Here is a 24370-nt window from a genome sequence, read left to right as displayed (position 1 = left end):
CGCTGGTGGCCATTCTCTGAATAGCAATCAGGGCTTTCTTTCAAGAGAGCATCCATGCAGTCTGGACGCTCTCTTTTGAAAAAGCAGATTGCTTTTTTGATCTGGTTTTTAGGTGTGGATGCTCTCTTTCAAAAGAAGCTTTTTCGAAAGAGCTCTTTCATAAAAGCTTCTTTCGAAAGAAGTTTGCAGTCTAGACATACCCTAGGTATATTTTCCTTTTTAAAAAATCAGCATTTGCAAATCAACAATCATGACCAGCCACCGGATGCATGCTAGAACTGTTTGAGCTATCATACTTAAAAAATAGCAGTGGGGCTACAGCAGCAGCCCAGCCACTTGGGTATATATTCAAATGGCTAGTTCAAGCTGCTGCCCACAGCCACACTGATATTTTTAGCATGCTAGCTTGAACAGAGTTATTAAATGCCTCTGCCCCATGCTGGGAAGCACATTCCTAACTGCAGTGTAGACACACACATCGTGACAGCAAATAATATTGCTGCATTAGTTGGCAGTCAGCATTGAAGGTCATTGCTAAGGATTTCATTTGAGGGTAGTTGAAATGATGCATTCTAAAATTGACTATAGAATTATTCTGTGAACAGGTCTGCATCATTCAAGATAATACATACCAGTGCTACCTGTTTGCTAGATTTACAAAATGAATGTTGAAATGGGTGTCTTGAAACACTGTATGCCATGATTCCCACGGTAGGTGAAATGTGCACCCTCAGAGCTTTTTGGATAGGGTTCATTGGAGCTGCATTCCTTTTAAGAACATAAGAATGGCCATACTGGGTCAGATCAAAGGTCCATCTAGCCCAGTATCGAGTCTTTCGACAGTGGCCAATGCCAGGTGCCCCAGAGAGAATGAACAGAACAGGTAATCATCAAGTGATTCCACCCCTATTGCCCATTCCCAGCTTTTCTTTCATGTCCCTTCCAAGGATGCAGAAGGGACTCTCATTGCTGATCCAGTATATGCAATGCCATAAAGTTAAGAATATGATTTGCTTACAAGCCCAAGTTCTTAGCAAAAGTGGTTTCTCAATCAGTCCATCTGCCTACTTGTATTCTTCTTTAGGGTTCATTTATTATCAGGGGAGCCTGGTCAAGGAGATTTTAATTACTATTCAGACTGAACTATGCCATTCAGTAGGACTCTGAAGTTGTTCATAGCACCCAGGAATGATGCAAGGTGGCAGTCAGTTTCCACTCAGAGATTGTCCAATTCGATTCAGACTTCGTGTATTCTTTCTTGCTGTGAACTAAAAGGGATTCCAATTAGGGATATACATGACTAGTCCACTAGTGATGTGAGTAGTTGCGCTTTCCCCCTTCTCTTCCCCCGGTCTATCAGAGAGGCAGCAAGTGGGGAGCAGGTGCTGATGGGAGCTGGCTTAAAAGGCGGTTCAACCTAGCATCGTCTTAGCGAGGGGCAGGGAAGGTAGAGGCAAAGCGGGAAATGGTGCAAGAAGGGACTGAAGTAGTCTCCGCTTGTGCCCTTTCTGCGATTCTGCTTTTGAAATGTACAAGAGTCCTAGCCAGGCTCTTGCACATTTCAAAAGCAGAAGCCCTGCGCTCTCTGCGGGGCTTCCTTTTGAAATGTGCAAGAACCCGGCTGGGGCTCTTGTACGTTTCAAAGGCTCAGGTGCCGCAGAGAGCACAGGGCCAGTCCCCTGTTGGCCCTATGCTCCCTGAGGGGCTTCTGTTTTTGAACTGTAGCAGGAGCCCAGCAGGGCTTTTACTACAGTTCAAAAGCTGAGGAACCCTTATAGGCTAATCGAATAGTCAATGGAAATGCCATTGACTATTCGATTAGTTAATTAATCTAAATTTCACATCCCTAATTGCAATGCTGTTGCGTCTAAATTGGCTTTAGCTATGTGTCACAGAAACATACGTCATTGTAAGATACAAAACTGCTACCTTGAAGAGTTCTGGTTGTGCTTTACACAACATTAGTACCTTCATTTAGCTTCTAGATCAGGGGCTCTATGTTAATCACACTAAGCGAGGATCCAGGCATGTGTTGCTTAATGAAGAAAAAACTAATCACATTCAGTAGTGCAGGCCTGGGCAAATTATAGCCCACGGGTTGCATCTGGCCCGCCAAGACACTGGATCCGGCCTGCAGAGGCAGCAGGGAGCCCCAGGCAGGCTCCCAGCTTGCCCTGCGCACTGTGCAGAAACGCAGCTACAAGGCTCCATTTCTGTTTTAAAACTGGAAGGGGGGGGCTTTAGGAGCCAGCCCTCCCCCAGGACATACCTATTGGCTGGTTTCTGGCAGTAGCCAGCAATGGGAGCTGCTTGTTAGAATAACAGGCAGCTAAAAAGAATCACGCCCCCTTTCCTGGGCTCAGTTATTCATGAAGCACATGGCCAGGCAAGCAGGCTGGTTGGCTGGGAAACATTTTAAGCTCTGCATGCAGGCAGGCTAGGTAGGCAGCTGGCAAGTAAGTCTCTTGGCCAGAGCCTGCTTCTGGTGCTCCAGCCCTTTCCTGCCACAACTCTCACCCTCCACCATACCCAAACCCTCTCTCCCCCTCTTACACCTCTATCCACAACCAGATCTGGCACCCCAGTCTCCCCCAGATCACAATACTCTCCTACCCTACGTCACATTCCAGCCCCCTGCCCTAGGTCACAACCGCCTGCTTCATCCCATCTCCCTCCCAGACTCCAGTCTCCCTCCTGCACCCCGGTCCCTTACCCCAAGCTGCCCTCTGCACCCAACCTCACCCCAGACCACGCACCTCCTCCATTAATATCATGGAAGAGTGCGTCTCTCAACCACTTTCCAAAATCTTGGCGTGGCTCCGTCAAAAAATTATTGCCCACCCCTGCAAGAGTAATTTCTGTTGTTGGGGATGACTAGTTGCCTGGAAACCACATTCCCTGCCCTTCTTTTCCCATTATTTTAGAATGTTGTAATAATTATTTGTTTAATGAAAGGGACAAGATGATGGTTGAGGCTGCACCCTGGGGATATCCTCAAGTGAAGGAGGCAGGGCAACACAAAGGCAATGCGGCCAGACTGAGCTGACAGTCTGGAAAGTGCCACGCTCATGCACTGTTGCACACTTCTAGAGTGAGAATCCATGCAGCCAGTTACTTTGATGAACCACACTTCCTGTGATAATTAGTCATTATTGTCATCTACAGTTCATTTGAGTCTTTTTTGTTTCCTCTTTACTGTATTTTTAATCAGGTTGGAGAATCCATTGGCGACAATAACTCTTCTGTTTTGGATTTTTTGTCTGTGAAACCATATTCAGACGTGTCTCTTGATATTTCCATGTTAAGTTCACTGGGTAAGTGATCTAATACTGTTGTCAATTAATCATTGTGCAGTGGTTGAGTTAATCATTTACCTGGGGCAGCATGGTCTTAGTTCAGCACAGGAGAGATTGTTCCAGCCTTGATCTTTCTTTAACTCCAGGAATAAATCTAAAGGATTTGCATGTTAAAAAAAAAAATCCTTCAGTCTCTGGTAGAGAAGTTGCAAAGGATATGGGGATGTAGTTCCTTATCATGGTTCACATCTGTTCTTTTTATAATGGCACAGAAATATAAAAATGAATGAGGTACATTACTGTTGACAACAACTGAAATATTTTGAAAGAATGACTGTAGAATCTCTTCTAATATATCATTGTCACTGAAACAAGTTCTGCTTATTGTTTTAAAGTTCTGTTACTTAAATATGTGAGAAGATTTCCTGTATTTCATAATTAAAAATGAGAAAAAGCTGCAGAAGGCCAGAAAAATAGATTGAATGCTTTCCTATAGACTTTTGCCATTTTTTCAATATAAGATGTAGCTTTTGGGAAAGCAATATCAAGTTCCAATTATGACTATTCTGTAGATCTAAATGTTTTTCTAGCAGTTTAACAACATACAGTTGTATGAGAATAGGAGTGTATTCCTTGCATAATTTTAACAAGTCAAGATTTTTTTTCCTGTTAAAATCTGTGGATGTTTATCTTGCTATCAGTTGCAGTATTCCTAGAGTATTTACCTACTGTACAGGGATTTTGGCATGTCACATTTCTCACTTATAAGGAAAGTTGTGTCAGTGGTATAAGTGCACAATTTTACTAGAAATTAGTTCATTTTTTCCTATTTAATATGTAACAGGAATCTGTTTTTCAAACCCTCAGATAAAAATAGAATACCCATTGCCATCTACATTCAAGGGATTCAAAGTGTGTGGCAAGTTTGTTTAGTGTAAAATGAGTTTAATTGGGAAATGATTCTTTTGTTAAAAATTATTTTTTTTCTGACCATTTATTTGGGAATATGCTTAAACTTTACCTATTGTTCGTTTTTTGTTATTTGGTGTTCTAGGGAAAGTGAAAAAGGAACTTGATCATGATGATAATCATTTACATTTGGATGAAACAACTAAACTATTGCAGGACCTTCATGAGGCTCAGACTGACAGGGTGGGATCCAGGCCTTCATCTAACCTCAGCTCCCTCTCCAACACCTCTGAAAGAGATCAGCATCATCTAGGTAACATTAACTGGACTTCAGCCGTTGTAAAATCACTATTCTAATTTAAATTCCTGAATTTTTAGAACAAAAGAATCACTTAAAGGGATATATGTTCTAATTATGTAATTCCTGTTTAAAGATCCTGTTGATAAAACACAGTGTGCAGTATGCAGTAACTGTTTTTAATCCTAAAATATATACGTATCTGAATATTAAAAGACTTATTAGCCTATAGACTCCTGAGGATTAAAAACAGTTTATTCTACTTACTCAGGTTTCTGGTTAAGTATGAATGGATAAACCTGTAAATCAAACTGATGTTTCAATAACATTTGCAGTATACACCTCAGTTTTATATCTTGAAAATGTTATAGCATAGATTATCTTTACATCGCTAACAGACTATGCTGAAATTCAGCAGACTATTTTATAAGAATTGAGAAAATTAATAACCCAAATAATACTTTTATTATATGGACTTGCGTTATTTACAATCACAGCAGTTTGTCTCGCATACAGACACTTAACTTTTTATAATAGTATGGATAATATTAAAATATATATGATGTTTTCAATAGAATACATATAAGAAATTAACATTTTAGAATTGAAATGGAAGGGTATTATTATTAATGAATAAGATACAGTGCCCAAATCACCATCAGACAGAGCATTTTGTATGTAAAACAGAGAATCTGATTGTATGTAATGAAGTGAAATAATCAGACATAATTAAATATACATCAGTTTGCAAAATCCACTAAGCTCAAAAACAAAACAAAAACCAGACTCGATGAGGACTAATATAATTCTATAAAACTAGTGGGCACTAACTATTTTAATAACTAAACAAACAAACACTTGATATTTACTTCCTCAATTAAGCAAGGATAATCTTAAATCATATCATAAATACTCCAAACATCATTTCTTATTGCCTCTCCTAGCAACAAAACAAGCATAAGCCTCTTATAACCTTCTCATTGTTAGTTTTAAAGATGAATGGGGCAAAACAGAGCCATACGCTGATACATTTTAATAAATTTCTGCAGTTTTATTTAAAATATAAGGGACCTTCTGTGAATAATTTTAATTACATCATTTTAGCAATTTAAAGTAATAGAACCGGGGCAAATTTTTCAAAAGCACCTAAGTTTTGATTTCACAAGTTAAGGAGCCTGTAGTTCTACTGACTTTTGTTATGGCTCATGCTTTTAAGAGACTAAATCACTTTTTAAACTAGAATTTATCACTTACTCTAAGCCATGAGGGAAGAATGGAAAAAACATGTTAAATACCAGTGCTGTTTTATGTCTTTAAAGCTTGTCTTCTGGATATCTCTCTTATTAATTTTTCTTTCCTACTACAGGAAGTCCTTCGCATCTGAGTGTTGGAGAACAACAGGACATGGTACATGACCCCTATGAATTTCTTCAATCTCCTGAACCTGCAAATGCCACCAGTAATTAATGTGTAAAATATTTATTTTTTTTCTTTTAATTGTGTAACATTTTTATAAAGTTTTTGTCAAATGGCAGAAACCTCAATTTTATCCTCTTTTCTGTGAGGATAGCTGTATAATACTACCATGCACATTTGTAAAATTTGTCTAGCTAGTGTATCATGTTGTCAACACCACTGCAAATACTGCCTTCATTTTTTTAAAATAGTGGTGAATAAAAATGTCAATAGGAAAAACACAAATTGTGTATTATAGAACCATATTAGATACATAGGATGTGTGCTGTTCTTAATGCATAGAACATCCTTAAGGAGGAATATTTATCTTTTAGCAATGATACAACTTCCAGAATTGTGATCATTTTCATGTTCCCACTCCCCTTCCATTTTGTTCTGTAGAGTGGGACTGTGTTTTCTACATGTTAAAGTATTGTTTCTTAACACTTCAAAAACACTTAATTTGGAAACAAGAAAGACTCTGTAGCTGTCATATCAAATAGTTTACTATACAAGTTCAGCCCTTCAGTTAAATGGAGAAAGAAGTATTGTGGTCCCTTTTACTGATGAACAGTAAGGGGGCCAAATACCTAATTTTTTAAAATGCAATATGTATATTTACTTAAAATATACTGGACAAAAGGGTATGCTTTTATGTAATTAAGTTTTTGTAATTCAGCGCTGACATGACGGCTTTTTTAACAGTGATATTATGTGTAAACTAGATGAATGTTATGCATTTACTATATTTTGTAAATATTAACATAATAAAATCATATAAAAATCTTTTTAAAGTTTGCTTATGTCTTGCTGTTGCCAAATTGTTAGTTGCTTGCTGTTTCTTGCTAAACTGAATACATCCTAAGGTGTTCTTATTTTATAGTATTGCTATATATGGTAAAATAAGACCAGCAACTTAGGATGTGTTAGATTTTAAAAGGCACATGATCTTACATGATTGGGATGGGCAATAAAATGGTGGCGGTTCTCCAGGGTTAGCCCTGGTGGGCATTGTTCCCTCTAAGATTTTCCTTCCATGAGTGGAGTGAGTTTCGTCTTGTGCACCAATATTGAGGTCATGTGCATTTGTTCGGATGTGTGAGACCATGGAACCCAAATTAACAAATATAACATTTAAAGTGTTATAAAAAAAGAATACTAAAACAAAGGATAATTAATATGAAATCAAATAAAAAGAAAATTAATACTACAAAAGTTTAAGTAGCCAACTTCCTCTGTTTATAACCCTCTCCCAAACCCTCCCCCAGCTGGACTAGAGGATATCTTAGGCTCCCTTCCAGTCCTGTGATCACTGTCAGAATTCAGAACACCAAAAGGAGGATGTTGGAGGGTTTGCTAGCAATATCAAGAGTATGAGATCTGACAGACCAGTTTGAACTACAGCATCTCAGCTTTTATTAGGATACTAAGGCATGACCACAGTGCATCAATGCAGGAATGCTGAACGAGTGAAAGTTGTATCTAAGCCCCCTTTGTGCCGTCTGTATATTCTACCTTTCCAGAAGCAAGTCCAGCTGCTGTTGTATGTTAGATTAGCCTCAGGGCTGCTCTAAGTCTGCACTGCCCGCAGTTCCATAGAAGTCATAGGAAGCTGAAAATAAGCACAGTGCAACACTGCTCTAGTTTTCTTCCAGAATGCCCCTATGCCATTAGCTTTAGAGGGGGGCACCAAAGACCCATTTAATTGGCTTCAAGCAAGCTAGGGCATCCCCTATCTACACTGGGGGTAAGACCCAAGTAGGGAAGTGAGATCACTGCCTTTACGGTACCTTTGTGCCACTGGAGTGCAAAATGGTTCTATGGCATTCAATGGTGTGATGTGTGACTCCTGGCTAACATATAAGAGGATGCCCTGTGTCTCCAGGGCCACCTCCATGCCATTGTATCTGGAGCTGCTGGGTGTCTGCTTGTGCCCAGGCTTCTCCATCACTTGGCTGCACTGCATAATGCTGCACAAATAGCATGGACACCCTTTGGCACAGCCAGGCGGCATCCAGGGCAAGGCGAGCCTTTCCTCCCTCTGCAGTGGTGCTTGGGAGCCTGTGGCACGCTGCTGCAGGAGACATCAAAAGAGAGATGCAGCACCCTACAAATGTAAAATCCTGAAAGCACCAGCTATATAAGAAGAAGAAAATTAAACATGTAGAAATAGCCATTTTCAATAAACACTCCCCAAAGCCACATCCATCTGTAGGCTATTTCATGTCAGGTCTGAAACTAAACTCTGTATAGTTTTACAAGAAGCAGTCCCATTCCAGGCACATCCCATTTTCCTGCCACATGCAAACCCTTACCTTTCTTTAAGTTAGGATAAGAGGAAGTTGTATACTGAATTTGGTGGCCCTAGATCTCATAGTTTAGGAGTTCTTGAATAGACGGACACAGAGACAACCTCTCTCAAAAATATAGTAGATATGGGAAAGTCAAGGTTGAATCTGCAACGTAGAAATATCATTTTTGTTTTAAAAAGACTTCACAGATATTGCAATACATTCCAAATATGCAATATGCTGAAGTCAACTTAAACAAAACAATTAAATAAAGATGGGCTATAGATGTGGTTGTTATATCTGGATATATTTAAGATATGATTCCAGTATGACTCATGGTTGGGCCTATTAAGTGAACTTGCAGTTTAAATTAAGATGAACTAATGTACACCATGTAATAGCATTTTAATATTCATTTTGCAACTCAAGCTAGTCAGTAATACAGACATATAAAAATTAATAATTTCTCCATCTAACCTGCTTTTCAGAGACTGAAATTGTTCTCTGAAGTAGCTTCATTTACCGTATATACTCGAGTATAAGCCGAGTTTTTCAGCACAGTTTTTGTGCTGAATAATGCCCCCCCCCCCCCCCCCCCTCGGCTTATACTCGAGTCAGCGTCTTGAGAACAGCGTCTCGGGCGGGCTCAGCGCGTCTCTGCTGCTGGCCGGGTCTAGCCGGGTCTAGCCCCGGAAGTCGGGGCGAGAAAGCCCCGTTAGTAAGCTGCTCCGGTGCCCCTGGTCTGCTGGAGACCGTCTCCAGCAGACCAGGGGCACCGGGCGGGTTCCCGCGCTTCTGAGGCTTTGCCAGAGCAAAGCCTCAGAGGCGCGGGACCCCCCGCGGCTGCGGCTTCAGTCCGGGAGCCTGTGGTCTGCTGGGGACGGTCCCCAGCAGACCACAGGCATCCAGATTGAAGCGGCAGCAGCGGCGGTTCCCCGCGCCTCTGAGGCTTTGCTCAGAGCAAAGCCTCAGAGGCGAGGGACCCCCCCCCCCCCCCCGCGGCTGCAGCTTCAGTCCGGGAGCCTGTGGTCTGCTGGGGACCGTCCCCAGCAGACCACAGGCTCCCGGACTGAAGCCGCAGCCGTGGCGGGGTCCCTCCCTCTGAGGCTTTGCCAGAGCAAAGCCTCAGAGGCTCTGCTCCCCGTGTCCCTGGTCTGCTGGGGAGGGGGGGGCGCAGCTAGTGTGCTCCCCCCCCCCCCCCCCCCCAGCAGACCAGGCTTTTGTTTTGGACTCTGGGGCAGAGCAGCTGGGGTGCTGCCGATTGGTCCTGCAGCGCCCGCTCTGGGCACTACTGGACCAACCCGGCAGCACCCCAGCTGCTCTGTCCCAGGTCCTGATTCAGCCGCTGCTGGTCAGTTTCAGCAGCGGCTGAATCAGGACGCCTGGGGCAGAGCAGATGGGGTGCTGCTAGGTTGGTCCAGTAGCACCCAGGAGCGGCGCTACTGGAGCAACCCAGCAGCACCCCAGCTGCTCTGCCCCAGGCGTCCCCAAGTCAGCTTCTGCTGAAACTGACCAGCGCTGACTACAGGAAGCCCCAGGCAGAGTTGCTCTGCCCTGGGCTTCCTGGAATCAGCTGCTGATCAGTTTCAGCAGCAGCTGACTTGGGGACGCCTGGGGTTCTTAAGTTGATTCTGTATGTAAGTCAGAACTGGCGGTCAGTTTCAGCAGCGGCTGAATCTGGACGCCAGTTCCGACTTACATACAGATTCAACTTAAGAACAAACCTACAGTCCCTATCTTGTACGTAACCCGGGGACTGCCTGTACTGTTTTATTAAAAATATTTAATCTGTCAAACTGCTGAATAGTTTCATATTAGTACAGTAACTTACGCCAGATTGTTAGTGCACTAAACACAAGAAAGACTGAATACTAGGACAATTGTCTGAAGAAATGTATTTAATACAACTGAATATTGGAAGGTACGTAGGAACAATTAAAGGGTTCTACTTTAAAAGAAATTACTGCCCTTCCCTGGTGGATTTGACTAAATGTTGTAGATAGAAATTCATTATACTCTTGGGTCTCGTTTATATACCAGTTGAATGACAATTGGTTTTGCCAGTATTTCACAATAAACTTTTAAAGAGAATTTATAATCCAGAGCATATTAAAAGTGCTCAGTTCAGTTCCTAAAACTTGTGAAAAGACATGAAATGCCACATGTAGCTTTATAGGAACTTTTTAAAAAATGATATATTAAAAGGGTATAAAACATTTCTAAGATTAAGTTGGAAGTATTTTACTTAAACTTTCATGTACTTGAATAGCTGCTGTAGATTGGCAATGATGCTACATTAGGTGCTATTTTTACTTGTTGTGGAAGAGGGCAGATTTACTATATTTTTCTTTCAACTTTTTCTACATACTGCATTTTGATGTTCGTAGAGCTGGGACTGCTTCTAAGTGAGTTAAATACATTCCAATATGCTTTCTTAAAAAACTACTCCATAATAGTTTGTCAGTGATGATGACAATGTCTATGCTGATAACCTCACACCAGCTGAAGCTCTGTTTGGACAGACAGATGAGGAGGAGGAGAACTCCAGTTTTGAAGGATTTTAGCTCTTGTGTGTTAGCTTGGTTGCTGATTGAGCTAAGGTTGTTGTACTTTTAAAGTTACGGTATTTTTGATACCATATTGTTTTTGTTGACCCCCTTTTCCACTTACAGAGCTAGGTTATTGTTTTTCTTTGAAATAAATATTCATGTAATTTTATTGGTATCTATCTTCATTTTTTACATTTACCAGTAGCTGCCTCATTTCCTACCCTAGGCTTATACTCGAGTCAATACTTTTTCCCAGTTTTTTGTGGTAAAATTAGGTGCCTCGGCTTATATTCGGGTCGACTTATACTCGAGTATATACGGTACTCATTCTATTATCTTTACATATGACAGATTCAGAAGCTGAGCCATGCCTTCTTCCTCTGTTTAGTAACAGCTAAGCACTATAATGCAGAAGTTTGAGTCCCAGAAGTCTGATGATTGTAACTCTAATTGTTAACTTGAAAAGCCACATTTTCAAAGGCTCACTGTCCATATGTAATTAGCATATTTACAAAAAGAATTCCTGACTGCACATGCGAAGTGGGTGAGCAGATTTTAAGATATTTATACAAACTTGTAAAATGTAAAAGCAAATGTAAGGAAATATAGTTTAAGACTGCTATAACGATTTGGATAATATACAGCTGAACATACATTATAGTCCAACATTCCTCACTGACATTATTAGTAATACATAGAAAACAGGAGGGCAATCATTTCTGTACATGAACTCTCAAAGCACAGAAAGCAAAAATCAAAGCAAATACTTGCAGTTCTGTCACCTTGTACGGTGATCCTGTCAGACAAACTAGCCTGAAGACAAACCCCGTTGCCAATTCTGTCCACATATCTATACAAGTGACACCATCACAGGATCTAAGCAGATAAGCTACAACACCAGGGGCTCAAACAGCTGAACATCCTCTAATGTGATATGTACCATCAAGTACCAGCAATGCCCCTCTGCCATGTATATTGGCCAAACCTTCAAAAAAAGGATAAATGTGGGCAAATCAGACATCAGGAATGGTAACACACACAAATCTGTAGGGGGATGTTTTAACCTAACTAGACACTCAGTCATGGATTTAAAAGTAGCTATGCTTCTACAAAGGAATGTTACTGTCTGGTTACAGAGAGAAACTGATTAATTGGAATTTCTTTACAGATTTGACACTGTTATCCTGGGCTTGAATAAAGATATTAACTGGTTAACACATTACAAAGCCTATTTCCCCTGCCTTTAACATTTGCATATTCACATAAAAAACTATGAATGTGACACATCCAGCCCACTTAATTAGTTTCATTAACATGGGACCTACAATTGACAGGTAACTGCTTTTGCTATTATGTTTATATCTTGGATTCTGTTATTTCCACTCCAACTCATCTGATAAAGTGGATTTTGCACACAAAAGCTCATGATCCGATAGATTTTTGTTAAGTCTCTAAGGTGCCCAGGATTACTCCTGGGTTTTAAAGTTATAGACTGACAGCTACCTCTCTGAGATCTCACAAGTTAAACCCATGGGCTATGTCTACACCCGCGGCTTCTTGCACAAGTATGGCCGTTCTTGTGCAAGAATCCGCAGAGCGTCCACACTGCCCACAGACTCCTGCGCAAGGAAATTTACAGTATGGCGTGATAAGAGAGGGCTTCTTGCACAAGAGCTACGCTCTTTTTAACAGGTGTAAGCCCTCTTGCGCAGGAGCTCTTGTGCAAGAAAGCCCTATGGCTAAAATGTCCATCAGAGCTTTCTTGCGCAAGAGAGCGTACACACTGCCATGGGCGCTCTTGCGCAAAAGCACAGCTCGCGCATAGCAGTGTGGACGTTTTCTTGCGCAAGACTTCTTGCACAAAAAGCCGCCAGTGTAGACATAGCCATGGTGTCCAACACACTAGCAACTCGCCCAGGGGTGGGCAAAAAGGCCTCCATGGGCTGATTTGGCCCGCGGAGGCCCTGCCACTTCCCCTCCCCCAGGTCAATTAGGGTCTGGGGGCAGGGGAAGTGCACAATTTTTCTTCCGCCCTACGAGGAGCATGCATTGTGCGCTCCTGGCAGGCTGGGAGAAGACTTCACATGCTACTTGTCCCCAACCCAATTGGCCTTAGGGGCAGGGTGAGCACATGAAGTTTTCTCTGGCCTGCCCCCGCCTTGCGAGGAATGCGTGGCACTTAGAACCACCATGCACTCCTGGCAGGGTGGGAGGAGACTTTGCACGCTCCCCTGCCCCCAAGCGCTAATTGGTCTGGGGGCAAAAGGGGGAGTGCACAAAGTCTCCTCCCACTGCCAGGGGCATGGGTGCCCAGGGGGAATGTTGGAGGGAGGGGCAAAGGTGCTCCCCCACCCTCAGACCAATCATGGTCTCTGGGTGGGGAATCAAGGAAGTATCTTGTCCCCGCCCCTTCTGCTTCAGGCCCCGCCCCTTCCAGTACGACCTGGGGCCACTTTAAAAATATCTGAAGAGGCATGGCCCCTGGCAAAAAATTATTGCCCACCCCTACACTAGCTACATGTGCCTATATAGCTGGCTGAATGTAGCTAATGAGCATGAACAACGTGGCTATTTGGCCAGTTGAGTGTGCTACTGCTTTAGAACTGGTTGGACACCACAGAGTTAAACAATATCACTTGGTAGTTGAGCAGATGGCACTCTTTTTCAGTCAATACTGAAATCAATGTGTGTCTGCAGACAGAATGCTGCAGAACTGTACCTATCATTAACAAGACAAAGCATAGAGGAAAGGGAAGCAGTTCTCAAGCAAAGCCATCTGAGTGATGGCAAGTATACAACGTCTGTTCTGGCAGTTTTATGAATATTTAGTTTAACTATCCTTGCTTATTAGGCATTTTTAAAGACAACTTTTGGCAGGAGAAATCTTAGCACTGATATACACAAGACAATTGCACTAGCTTAACTAAAGTTGTGATTTTTCAAACTGATTTAGTTGGTTCAACTCCCTGTGAGCCTTTTATTTTGGGTTATTTTAAATCAATTAGGAATCAGTTTACGCTAACCCCAAATAAGTCTGTTTACACAGGGGGGTTTTCCCCAATTAAACTAAACTCTCTTGAGTATCACACATTCAGTGAAAACAGGGCAACTTTTTGGGTGTGTGCAGACACGGCTTGTTTAAATGTTCTAGTCTCTAGGTTTGAACCCAGCCCGGCTTGTAAGAGGTGAAAAAACACTGCTGGTGAAATATATATTGTAATGGTGTTCTTTCATCCTTGATCTTCGGCAAATTCAAACTGATATCAGGAGTTAAGCCTGTTAATCCAGAACCACATCTCTTTCACTCCCGCGTGTGGTGCCTTCCCTTTGGGTTTCTATACCCTCCAATGCGGTTCCTTCGCCTTTCGGCCTCTTGGGTTTGCTGCGCGGCTTGTCCTCTGGCACACGCCCCCGACCCCGGGCGCCCTACAGTGTCGCTCTCCCTGGAGAGGGAGCCCGCCCCCCGACCTCCTAGCAAACCGGATCAGCTCTAGGACCCAGGAGACACTCGGGCCTGGCCGGGGAGAGAAGGTGAAACGGTTTCCAAGGCTGCAAAGGCAGCGGCTGCCTGAAGGGAAACCAGCCGGACTTGCCCCGGAGTTGGCCCAGCGGCCCCCAGCTGCGGAGGCGGCCATGGCCGTGCAGAGGCAGCGGCGCCCCCGGGCCTGACTCCTCCGGCCTGCGCCCAGTGTCTCCAGCAGGTGGGACGCGGGCGGGCTGAGGCAGCCCCAGCTCAGCTGGCCCCGCGGGGGCGCCGGCGGGAAGTGGCAGAGCCCCGGGGACGCGGCTCGCGGGAGGGACGGGCCTTTCCAGCGCGCCCCTGGGTGGCTGGCTACGTGGGGTACTTGCGGCGGGCGCTTTGGGTGCCGGGGCTGTAGAGAGACAAGGCGAGGGTGAGCCCGTCATAGCTTCGAGCCTGGGAGGGAAGCCAAGCTTTGGAGCCACCTGGGCTCTGCTGTGTGTGTGTGTGGGGGGGGGGGGGAGATTGTGTAGAGGAGAACTTGCCTAGCGCCATGGTGTCCAACACACTAGCCACATGTGGCTATTAGGCTGATTGAATGTGGCTAGTATCAGAGGGGTAGGGCCGTGTTAGTCTGAATCTGCAAAAGCGGCGAGGAGTCCTGTGGCACCGGAGGGCTGGACTTGACGACCTTCTGAGGTCTCTTCCAGTTCTATGATTCTATGATAAGGGGATGGTTGGATGAAATAACATGATCTTGGTAACTAATTGACCATTCATTATAGGGAACTTTCTAGGTGTCTGGCTGGTGAGTCTTGCCCACATGCTCAGGGCTTAGCTGATCGCCATATTTGGGGTCAGGAAGGAATTTTCCTCCAGGGTAGATTGGCAGAGGCCCTGGAGGTTTTTCGCCTTCCTCTGTAGCATTGGGCACAGATCACAGCTGAAGGACTCTCTACATGTTGGGGCCTTCAAAGTATTTGAAGGCTTCAATATCTGAGACATAGGTGAGAGGATTATTCTGAGAGGGGTGGGCGAGATTCTGTGGCCTGCGCTGTGCAGGGGGTCAGACTAGATGATCATAATGGTCCCTTCTGACCTTAAAGTCTATGAGACTAACTGAAGTGTAGGAGCATAAGCTTTCGTGGGCAAAGACCCACTTCGTCAGATGCATGCATGAGTGTGGCTAGTTCGCTACAGCAGTAGCCACTATAGTTGGTTGGATGCCACAGGCCTAGGACATTGTGGGGTCCAGGAAAGCAAATTGGAACCAAAGTGGTCCCCGTTGGCTGGCACTGGATAAAATTGCCAAGTGAAACAACTTTGGGGGCTTCTAGGTGATCTTGGGGCAGCCCCCTTTAGAGTCTGCCTCCTTTTTCTTCTGGGCTTCCAGCCTAAATCTGTAAATACCTATGGATAGCAGGAAAAGGCTGTGGTTCAGGAGCAGGCTGCACTGGTGATGACTGTGTCTACACTGGCACGTTCTCACGCAAAAACTCTTTTGCGGAAGAGTTCTTCCGCAAAAACTCTTCCAAAAGAGAGCGTCTACACTGGCATGTGCTTTTGCGCAAGAGCATCCATGCCAGTGTAAACGCTCTCTTGCACAAGAAAGCTCTGATGGCCATTTTATCCATAGGGCTTTCTTGCAAGAAATTCATGTTGCCTGTCTACACTGGCCTCTTGCGCAAGAACAGTTGTGCAAAAGGGCTTATTCCTGAGCGGGAGCATCAGAGTTCTGGCACAAGAAGCCCTGATTTCATACATTAGAATGTCAGTTTACTTGCACAAGAACATGCGGCTAGTGTAGACAGGCAGCAGGTTTTTGCACAAGAGCGGTCGCTTTTGTGCAAGAGCGTGCCAATGTAGACACAGCCGTGCTGTCTAGTGGACAATGGACTGACAGAAATATGCTTGTTGCTGTTGCTTGCTTTGGGTTTTGTTATTGCTGAAAGTTGCTATTCTCCTGCAGAAAGTTCATTAATCGCAATTTGTTAACGAGAAAATCGGAAGTGATACACAGTTGTTCTTTGCAATGTCTCCAATTTCTCCAAGCAGTTCTTGGGAGATTTCCTGTGACCTTCCTTCAGTTGACTTCTGGGGGCATTACCAGTCTATCTGTTTTTGTTTTCCAGTGGAAACAGTATAATTCATATCTCAATTGTTAAATAATTTCTCCTTGAAGAAGAGGTTAGGTTTGATTTCCTTTGGCTACTGTCCATACCATTGGATGTTACACTTCTGAGTTAAAACCTTTAGCTGTGAAAGTGATGAACTAACACTGATGCAAGTTGCCCTCTCCTTTCCAGCAGTTGTCAACTATTACAGTCTGATTAGCTCAATACTGGATCACAGAATTACTCTAGGAAAAAATCTACTCTTGTGACTAAACTGAAATCACTCAATTTGACATCCTTGTAATCTGGACCTGATGAAAATCTATTTCTCTAAAGAAAATAGGCTTATGTGTTAGAGTTAGAGTAGGAGGAAACTTTATTTTCACCAACTGAAATTTCTAAAAGCACTTTTTAATCTAACTCAGATTATGTTATTTTCTGTTTTTACTAAGATACTATACTTTAAACTTGAATATTAAACTACCCAGCAATTGATACATTTGAATGATGTTTCTAATTTGATATGAAGCTTCTCTGCTCAACTGTTAATAAAGGTGTCTCCAACCCTTGACAAGAATGTGTGTCTGTGTTTACAAGTAAAATGTATTTGAATTTAAAACATACGGTGGAGAGTCAAGAGGCAGATCACAGAATCTCAAGTTTGTATCTGGATTTTTGCACATGGGTGCATTCACAAAACATGTCTCATGAGGCCATTTCTATATTGTACTTCCCAAAAATTCAGTCCAGTTTTAAAATTAATTGGCGCTGCAGTATAGGCAAGAGCTGCTCTTTTAAATATTTCATTTAAATGTCCTGAAAAAACTTTTAACAAAGCTAGTTATGAAAAATGGTTCTGGCTGTTAAAGCTATTTCTATGCCAATTCAACCAATTTGAGAAATTTTAACCAATTTGAGAAATTTATTTATGTCTTGTTTTTTTTAGGGGAGAAAGATCCACTCTGTAGACCAGGAGGGTGTGTTGGCTGTCTTTTAAAAACAACAGGGTTGGTACTTTTTTTATTTTGACACAAGCAGCATATGTCGAACAGTAATAATCCAGTTCCTTTTGGCCTGGCCAGAATGCATATTGCCCAGTACATGCAAAATTATATTTGAGCTAAAGAGGAGTAGCAGGAGTCTGAAATGCTGTACATGCGTAAAAGTTCTAGTTTTCTTCCCAGAGTTCTCAAAATACTGCGGGTGCGTCTACATTACAAAATTAGGTCAAATAAATGTAAATTGACATTTAATCTCCAATTTTACAAAGTCAGTGCTGCATGTCCCCACTATGCATATTGTGTCAGGGAATCCAGGACTCCCAGAGCAATGCACTGTGGGCAACTATCACACAGTACCTGGAGCTGATTGGAATTCTGGGTTAGACTCCCAATGCCTAATGGGACAAACATTTTTGCAGGTGTTTACAAGTACATGTCATCAGCCTCCCACAATGCACTTGCTTCTCTCCCTCTCTGAATGCACTAGCATACAATCATTTTTGCACCTTTTTTTTTCTAAGCCTGGGTTATCCATGCAGATTCCATAGCACAGCAAGCATGGACCCCGCTCAGCTGTACGCTATTGTTGTGAGCATGGAAAACACCTTGTGCATTATCCTGTGGTATTTGCTGAACATAAACAGGAAATGCCACATAGAAGAATGTGATGCCATGCCAACAGGCATGCTCAAAGCCATAGAATGGAGCATTTCACAGATGCTGGAGGCAGTCATGCATGTTGACACAGTAGAATGCCGCTTCTGGACCTGGGAAACAAGCACACAGACTGGTGGGACTACATAGTTACGCAGCTATGGGATGAAGAGCTGCAGAACTTTGAATGCATAAGACTGCTTTCATGGAACTTAACAAATTACTTTCCCCAGCCCTGAAGCCCAGCAATACCAAAATAAGATCTGCTCTGACAGTTGAAAAGTGAGTGAAGATAGCCATGTGGAATCTTGCAGTGCTAGGTGTCTACCAGTAAGTTGGGAATCAATTTGGAGTGGGTAAATTTGACATGGGGGCTTCTGTGATCCTAGAAGTCAGGGCAAGTGCAGGGCATAGTGAATGGCTTTGCCATGATGGGGTTCCCTACCTGTGGTGGGGCAATAGAAGGAACTCATATCCCTTTCTTGGCACCAGTCAACCTTTCCAAAGAGTACGTAAACTGCAAGGACTACTTCTCAATAGCATTGCAAGCAGTGATGGATCACAAAGGCTGTTTTGTTGATTTCAGTGTGGGATGGTCGGGAAAGGTACATGATGCGCACATCTTTAGGAACTCTGGTCTCTGCAGAAAGTTGCAAGAAGGAACTTTGATCAGAAAATTAACATTGGTGACATTGAAATGCCAGTAGTTATCCTTGGAGACCCAGCCTACCCTTTACTCCCATGGCTCATGAGCCGTACACAGCAGTCTGGACAGTATTAAGGAGCAGCTCAACCATAGTCCGAGCAAGTGCAAAATGCAGGTAGATTGTGCCTTTGAATTTGTAAAAGCCCACTGGTGCAGTTTGCTCACTAAATTACACATCAGCAAAAGCAACGTGCCTATTGTTGTTGCTGCTTGCTGTGTGCTCCATAATATCTGTGAAACTAAGGGGGGGAATTTCTGGACAGGTGAAGGATTGAGAGCCAATTTTGAGCAGCCAGACACCAGGGCAAGAAGAAGAGCACATTGAAACACACTGCATCTCCGAGATGCCTCTGTATCAAAGGCAGCAGCGTGGGTGGCAGGCAGGAGCCAGTCTGCCTGGGGAGCTGGTTTTTAAACCAGCTTCCCTTGCAGGCTGGCTCCTGCCTGCCACCCTACACTGCTGCCTCTAATACAGAGGCCGCTGCACAGGGTGGCAGTGGGCTCGCTGGGTGTGGGGCCGCAGCGCACTGGCTGCCGGCCCTGCCTCCAGGGTCTATTGAATATTTGTGTAACTACTAAAATTTGATGCGGTTACGTGACTATTCAATTACATGTTATCTAACTCCCTACTTCTAACCACAGTGTGCAGCATGAAAAAGGAGCTTTTTGTCCTCAATCCATGCATTTTACTATGCTCACAAACACTGAACAGAGATAGCAATGAATAGTAAAGATAACCTAGGTCTAAGAGTCTGGGCCTGATAACAAGGGGGCAGAGGAAACAAGGAGATGTTGTTTACAGTTTCAATATAGCTGTGTGAATGAGAGCCTTCTGGTCCTTGAATCATCCCTTGGAGTTGAGTACAAGGTACTAGAGCTTCTCTCCTCCCTCTGCCCCCAATTCTAGGATGCCTGGGGGAGGAAGATGTGGAACTTGGTGAGACAGGCAGCAGGTTCATCACTGGGTGCAGTGGTACTCTAAGTCTAGCTGCCTTTTTCTGAATCTCAACTAGATGCCTCAACATGTCTGTTTGCTTCCTCATAAGCTGCACCATCTCATCCTGCATGTTATGCTCATGTTTCCTGCATGTTGTCCTGTCCTCTTGTTCTCTGACAGTATAAGCCTCCATGCACTGCGCTGGACCTTATCAGTCTATGCATCAGCTCATAGAATACATCTTCCCTAGTCCTCTTTTTCTGCCTTCTATTCTGGGACAGTCTGAACAGGTGTGGAAGATGCACCCACAAACAAGGTTTCAGCTGCAAGAATATGAAGCACAAAAATAGCATTTACAAAACATACTCTTGCGAGCTGATTAACTCTTATTTGAATGAAACACTTCACAGCCGTAAATACATTGCCTGAGGTGCAAGGTCAAATTTTGTCCATTAAAAGAAGTGCTTCCCAGCAAGATATAACAGAAGACAGAACACTGTGCGCTAGGGATGTGAATGACTAGTCGACTAATTGACTATCCGATAGCAAATGCTTACCAGATAATTGACATGGTAGTCAACTAGTCACTTCCCCCCTTGCTGCTTCTATCAGTAAGAGGCAGCAAGGAGGGGGAAAAAAAGGGGGTGCTTCAAAGTGGCAGTGCCTCATGGAGCCCTTGGCCAGACCCTGGGTTCCACATAGCACTGCCGCTTTGAGTCCCCCGCTGGCTCCATGCTCCGCACAGCGTTTTCGCCTTTGAAGTGTAGCAACAGCCCTACGGGCTGTTGCTACACTTCAAAGGTGGAGGCACCCTTATCAACTCATCGAATAGTCAATGCAAATTGCACCAAGCATTGAATTAGCCAGTTAATCAAAATTTTACATCCCTACTGTGCACCACAGCAATCAGTTTGCGGATACTCCTGCGGACACTCCGTAAGCCCACAAGAAAGGGAAGAGATGTCTTTTGCTGCTGCTTTTCAAACATCTGAGTTTATTGGCTTCAACCTGCAGCCCTCCTTTCCCATAGCAACCTGGAAGGTGCTTGAGGACAGGCACCAGTCAAGCCCTGCACAAACAAAGTGTTTGTTAATCAGTTTGCTTGTGTAAAGAAGTGGCAGCAGGTTGGAGTGGAGCAGAACAGGATTTGCACAGGCCGCATGGTCCCACCCCATTCCTTAATATTCTGGCTGTTGTCTGGGAGAATCCCTTCCAAATGCAAACAGGGCACATCCAGGGAATCTTTTGTTGTTGTTGTTGTTGTTTTGGTGGGAATCAACAGAGGTGGATTACTTAGCGAATTGCTTGTGGCTTCAGGGTTAGGACTTATGAAACTATCCCATTGCACCTAGGTAACCACAAGCCATATCACTCTCCTGAAGGTAACATAGGTGGAAGGGAGTTGGTGCTGCAAGCATCTGGGCGCAGACCTGGACCTTACTGTGCAATGTTGTGTGCCATGATGAACACTTGGTCCTGGAGAAAGTGTCCTTCTCTGGAAGATGGAATAAGGCAGGGCTACTCAACTTTGGAAGCCCCGAAGGCCACAATGATACAGTATATGCTGAGGGCTGCAACTTAAGTGTGGTTGCATATATATGCAAATAGCTTCTTTCACACTGACGGGCATGAATACAAAGATTAAGGTAAGATCACACAACACACAGGCCCCATTTAAGTCAGTTCTGCTGATATTAATAAAATGCAATATTTACCCAATTTCCACCCATATGACAGCACTTTTAAGGAGCAATGACAGTCCAGGAATTTAACTACTAAAACGCATATGAAAAGAAGACCATTATATTGACAACTTTTTTGTTTTGACTTCACAACAGTCCAGGAATTTAACTACTAAAACACATATCAACCCAAACTGCACAACAGGCCATGCATTGAGTAGCCCTGAAATAAGGCAATCCTTCCTAAAACCTTCTTCAAAGGATTGCAGAGTACATCCATGAGAGCTTCCTAGAGAAGTCCATGGAGGATTCCTGGTCCATACTAAGGCATATTAACAGTCTTTTGGGGGGAGCACCTTCTGCATAGCTGGACTGGTTGCCACTATAGCCCAACTGTGTACCTCAGAGTAAAATTTTTAAAAATCGCATTTAACCCATACATTGTGATTACAAATGTGCACTCAGAGGTGCCTTCACCACCATCATGGTCCAGCAACAATAGGTCCTGTGAAAGGAGTGGCTTCAGAATTAGGAAAAGGTCCAGGCTGTCCTCTGCTTGCCTGCTGTGCACTCCCCTCGTCATTAACAGTGTCCTCATTGTTGCTCAGGGCTGCTTGATGTGGCTGGGAGGTATCCATGGAGAATTTGGGGGTACTGGTAGGCATAGGTTCTGGAATTAAGAGTGTGGGGGTGCTCCAGCACCCCTAACTTGAAGTGGTTTCCATTGTATACAGGATTTACAGTTTGATTCAATGGCTCTCAGCAGCTCCACTATAAAAATTGTTCCAGGAACCCTGCTGGTAGGGGCCCTACTAAGGAGGTTAGCAAATGTTTATTTTTGTAAATGTGTAACCATTGAATTTTTTTCAGCGGGTACACATTTACATGTGGGGGGGGGCAGGTGGCTCCATGGGAGGTAGTTCGTGCAGGGAGCTGGCTTGAAAGCCAGCTTCCCACATGAACTGACTCCTGCCTGCCTCCCACACCCTCGCAGGCTGCTGCATCTCTATCAGAGGCAGCAGCGCAGGGGCAGGTGGCTCCACCAGAGCTGGTGCTCATGTGGTGAGCCAACTTTTAAGTAGGCTCCCCTCAGGCACTGGCTCCCGCCTGTTCTCCCATGCTGCTACCTCTGTGGGAGGCAGCAGGGGAGGGGGCAGGTGGCTCCATGGGAGCTGGTACAGGGAGCTGGCTTGAAAGCCAGCTTCCTGCATGTACTGGCTCCCACCTGCCCCACCCCACCCCTTCCACTGCTGCCTCTCTATCAGAGGTAGCAGCACAGGTGAGGGGCGGGTAGTTGGCTCTGTGGGAGCCAGTGCTTGTCAGGAGCTGGCTTAAAAGACAGTTCCCCATGAGCACCACCTCCCCCACTCCCTTGCTGCCTCTAATACAGAGGCAGCAAAGAGGGTGTGTGTATATGGTAATTAGGATTAACCGATAAACCCAGGCTCATGGGCTAATTGTGTAAACAACTACACGGTAACATCCTTAGTCCTCACCTAGAATTGCAGGCAGCTGCTCATAGAAATGTCATATCTGGTGCTAAGTGATTGTTCAACTTGCTTGTCTTCTGGTACACTTGTCTGAGCTCCTTTATTTTCATGCAGCACTGCTGTGTGTTCCTGGTATAGCCCTTGTCCCCCATGCCCTACGATTTTGGCATAGATGTCAGTGTTTCTTCTGCTGGTTTGGAGCTCTGCCTGCACAGACTCTTCTCCCCAATCGGTGTTTCTGTATGCTGCATGCTAGAGCATGCTTGCTACCCTGGCCATGGCATGGTCAGCAGTACTGGTGAGCTTTCCAAGCTGATAAAAGAGGAAATGAAAATTCAAAAGTTCCCAGAGCTTTTCTTGTGTACCCAGTTGAAGTGCAGTGGAGCTGAAAGTGTCTTCCAGAGCGGTCACAGCAGAGCACTCTGGGACACATCCTGCATGCTAATTCCTTGAAATTACACAGTTCTGTGTCAATACTATCCCTAAGTCTACCCAGGAAGGTCAATTGTAGTGCTGTGTTTCTTGTGGAGGTGATATACAGCAGTTGATTTTTAAAAGCCCTTTAGGTTGGCAGAAGGTTCTCGGTAGTGTGGAAACGTTCATTATTCAGTCAACCTAACATGGCTATGTTGAACTAATACTGTAGACCAGGCCTAAGGGTATGTCTACACTACCACCCTAGTTCGAACTAGGGTGGTTAATGTAGTCAATCGAAGTTGCAAATGAAGCCCGGGATTTAAATATCCCGGGTTTCATTTGCATCTTGCCGGGAGCCGCCATTTTTAAATCCCCGGTAGTTCGGACTCCATGCCCGCGGCTACAGGCGGCACGGAGTAGGTAGTTCGAATTAGGCTTTCTAATTCGAACTACCATTACTCCTTGTGGAACGAGGTGGAACGGTAGTTCAAATTAGCCTAATTCGAACTACCTGCTCCGTGCTGCGTATAGCTGCGGGCACGGAGTCCAAACTACCGGGGATTTAAAAATGGCAGCGCCCGGCAAGATGCAAATGAAGCCCGGGATATTTAAATCCCGGGCTTCATTTGCAACTTCGATTGACTACATTAACCACCCTAGTTCGAACTAGGGTGGTAGTGTAGACATACCCTAAAAGACATAACAACAGAGATAATAAACTAACAATACAATCATGCTACTACTAGCCCTAATTAATGCAGTGGAGTTTAGGAATCAAATTAATCTTTCTTATTTATGTTTGCTTTTAATCTGAGCAATGTGGTTCAAGATACCTCACTTTTTCAAAAGAATGATATGCTAAAGAGATTTTTTGAAGCAATTCTTCAATAACTGAAGAATTTTCAGTGATTAATACTTATTAGCAACAAAAGCACAATTATGTATTAACAGCAGTAATATCATATTTAGCTGCATCAACCCAGCATTCTAAGCCACAAAAAGGAAGGCTTTCTAGTTTGTTCTCTAAGGACTGACTGCCAGTAAAACAAATCCATTTTAAAAGCATCCAGACTGACTTCACTATAGCTTGTTGCCACTGATCTGCCTGTCA

General features: G+C 43.9%; 2 protein-coding genes across 14 annotated transcripts in view; both read left to right on the top strand.

Annotated features, from left to right (window-relative positions):
* The window catches only part of BRD9 (bromodomain containing 9), a 44800-nt gene extending 38054 nt beyond the window's left edge, over positions 1-6746 (top strand). For 6 of the 11 annotated variants that reach the window (XM_075921571.1, XM_075921569.1, XM_075921570.1 and 3 more), the window contains exons 15-17: positions 3212-3316; positions 4344-4518; positions 5870-6746. In XM_075921571.1, the coding sequence (XP_075777686.1) occupies positions 3212-3316; positions 4344-4518; positions 5870-5970 (381 nt within the window). In that variant the 3' untranslated portion in view covers positions 5971-6746. The other 5 variants (XM_075921575.1, XM_075921574.1, XM_075921573.1 and 2 more) reach the window with 2 other exon arrangements.
* A 7520-nt stretch (positions 6747-14266) lies between these two features.
* LOC102463861 (palmitoyltransferase ZDHHC11) overlaps positions 14267-24370 on the top strand; it is a 90777-nt gene continuing 80673 nt past the window's right edge. Inside the window, exons 1-2 of one of the 3 annotated variants that reach the window (XM_075921564.1) lie at positions 14267-14499; positions 17319-17379. Coding sequence is in view for 1 of the 3 variants with exons in the window: in XM_075921561.1 (XP_075777676.1) it covers positions 21269-21316 (48 nt within the window). In the remaining 2 variants the exon portion in view is untranslated. Of the gene's footprint in view, positions 14500-17318; positions 17380-20936; positions 21317-24370 lie in introns of those variants that run through there. The other 2 variants (XM_075921563.1, XM_075921561.1) reach the window with 2 other exon arrangements.

This window comes from Pelodiscus sinensis, chromosome 2 (assembly GCF_049634645.1).
Source record: "Pelodiscus sinensis isolate JC-2024 chromosome 2, ASM4963464v1, whole genome shotgun sequence".
Classification (NCBI taxonomy): Eukaryota; Metazoa; Chordata; order Testudines; family Trionychidae; genus Pelodiscus; species Pelodiscus sinensis.
This window is presented reverse-complemented; position numbering and strand designations above follow the sequence as displayed.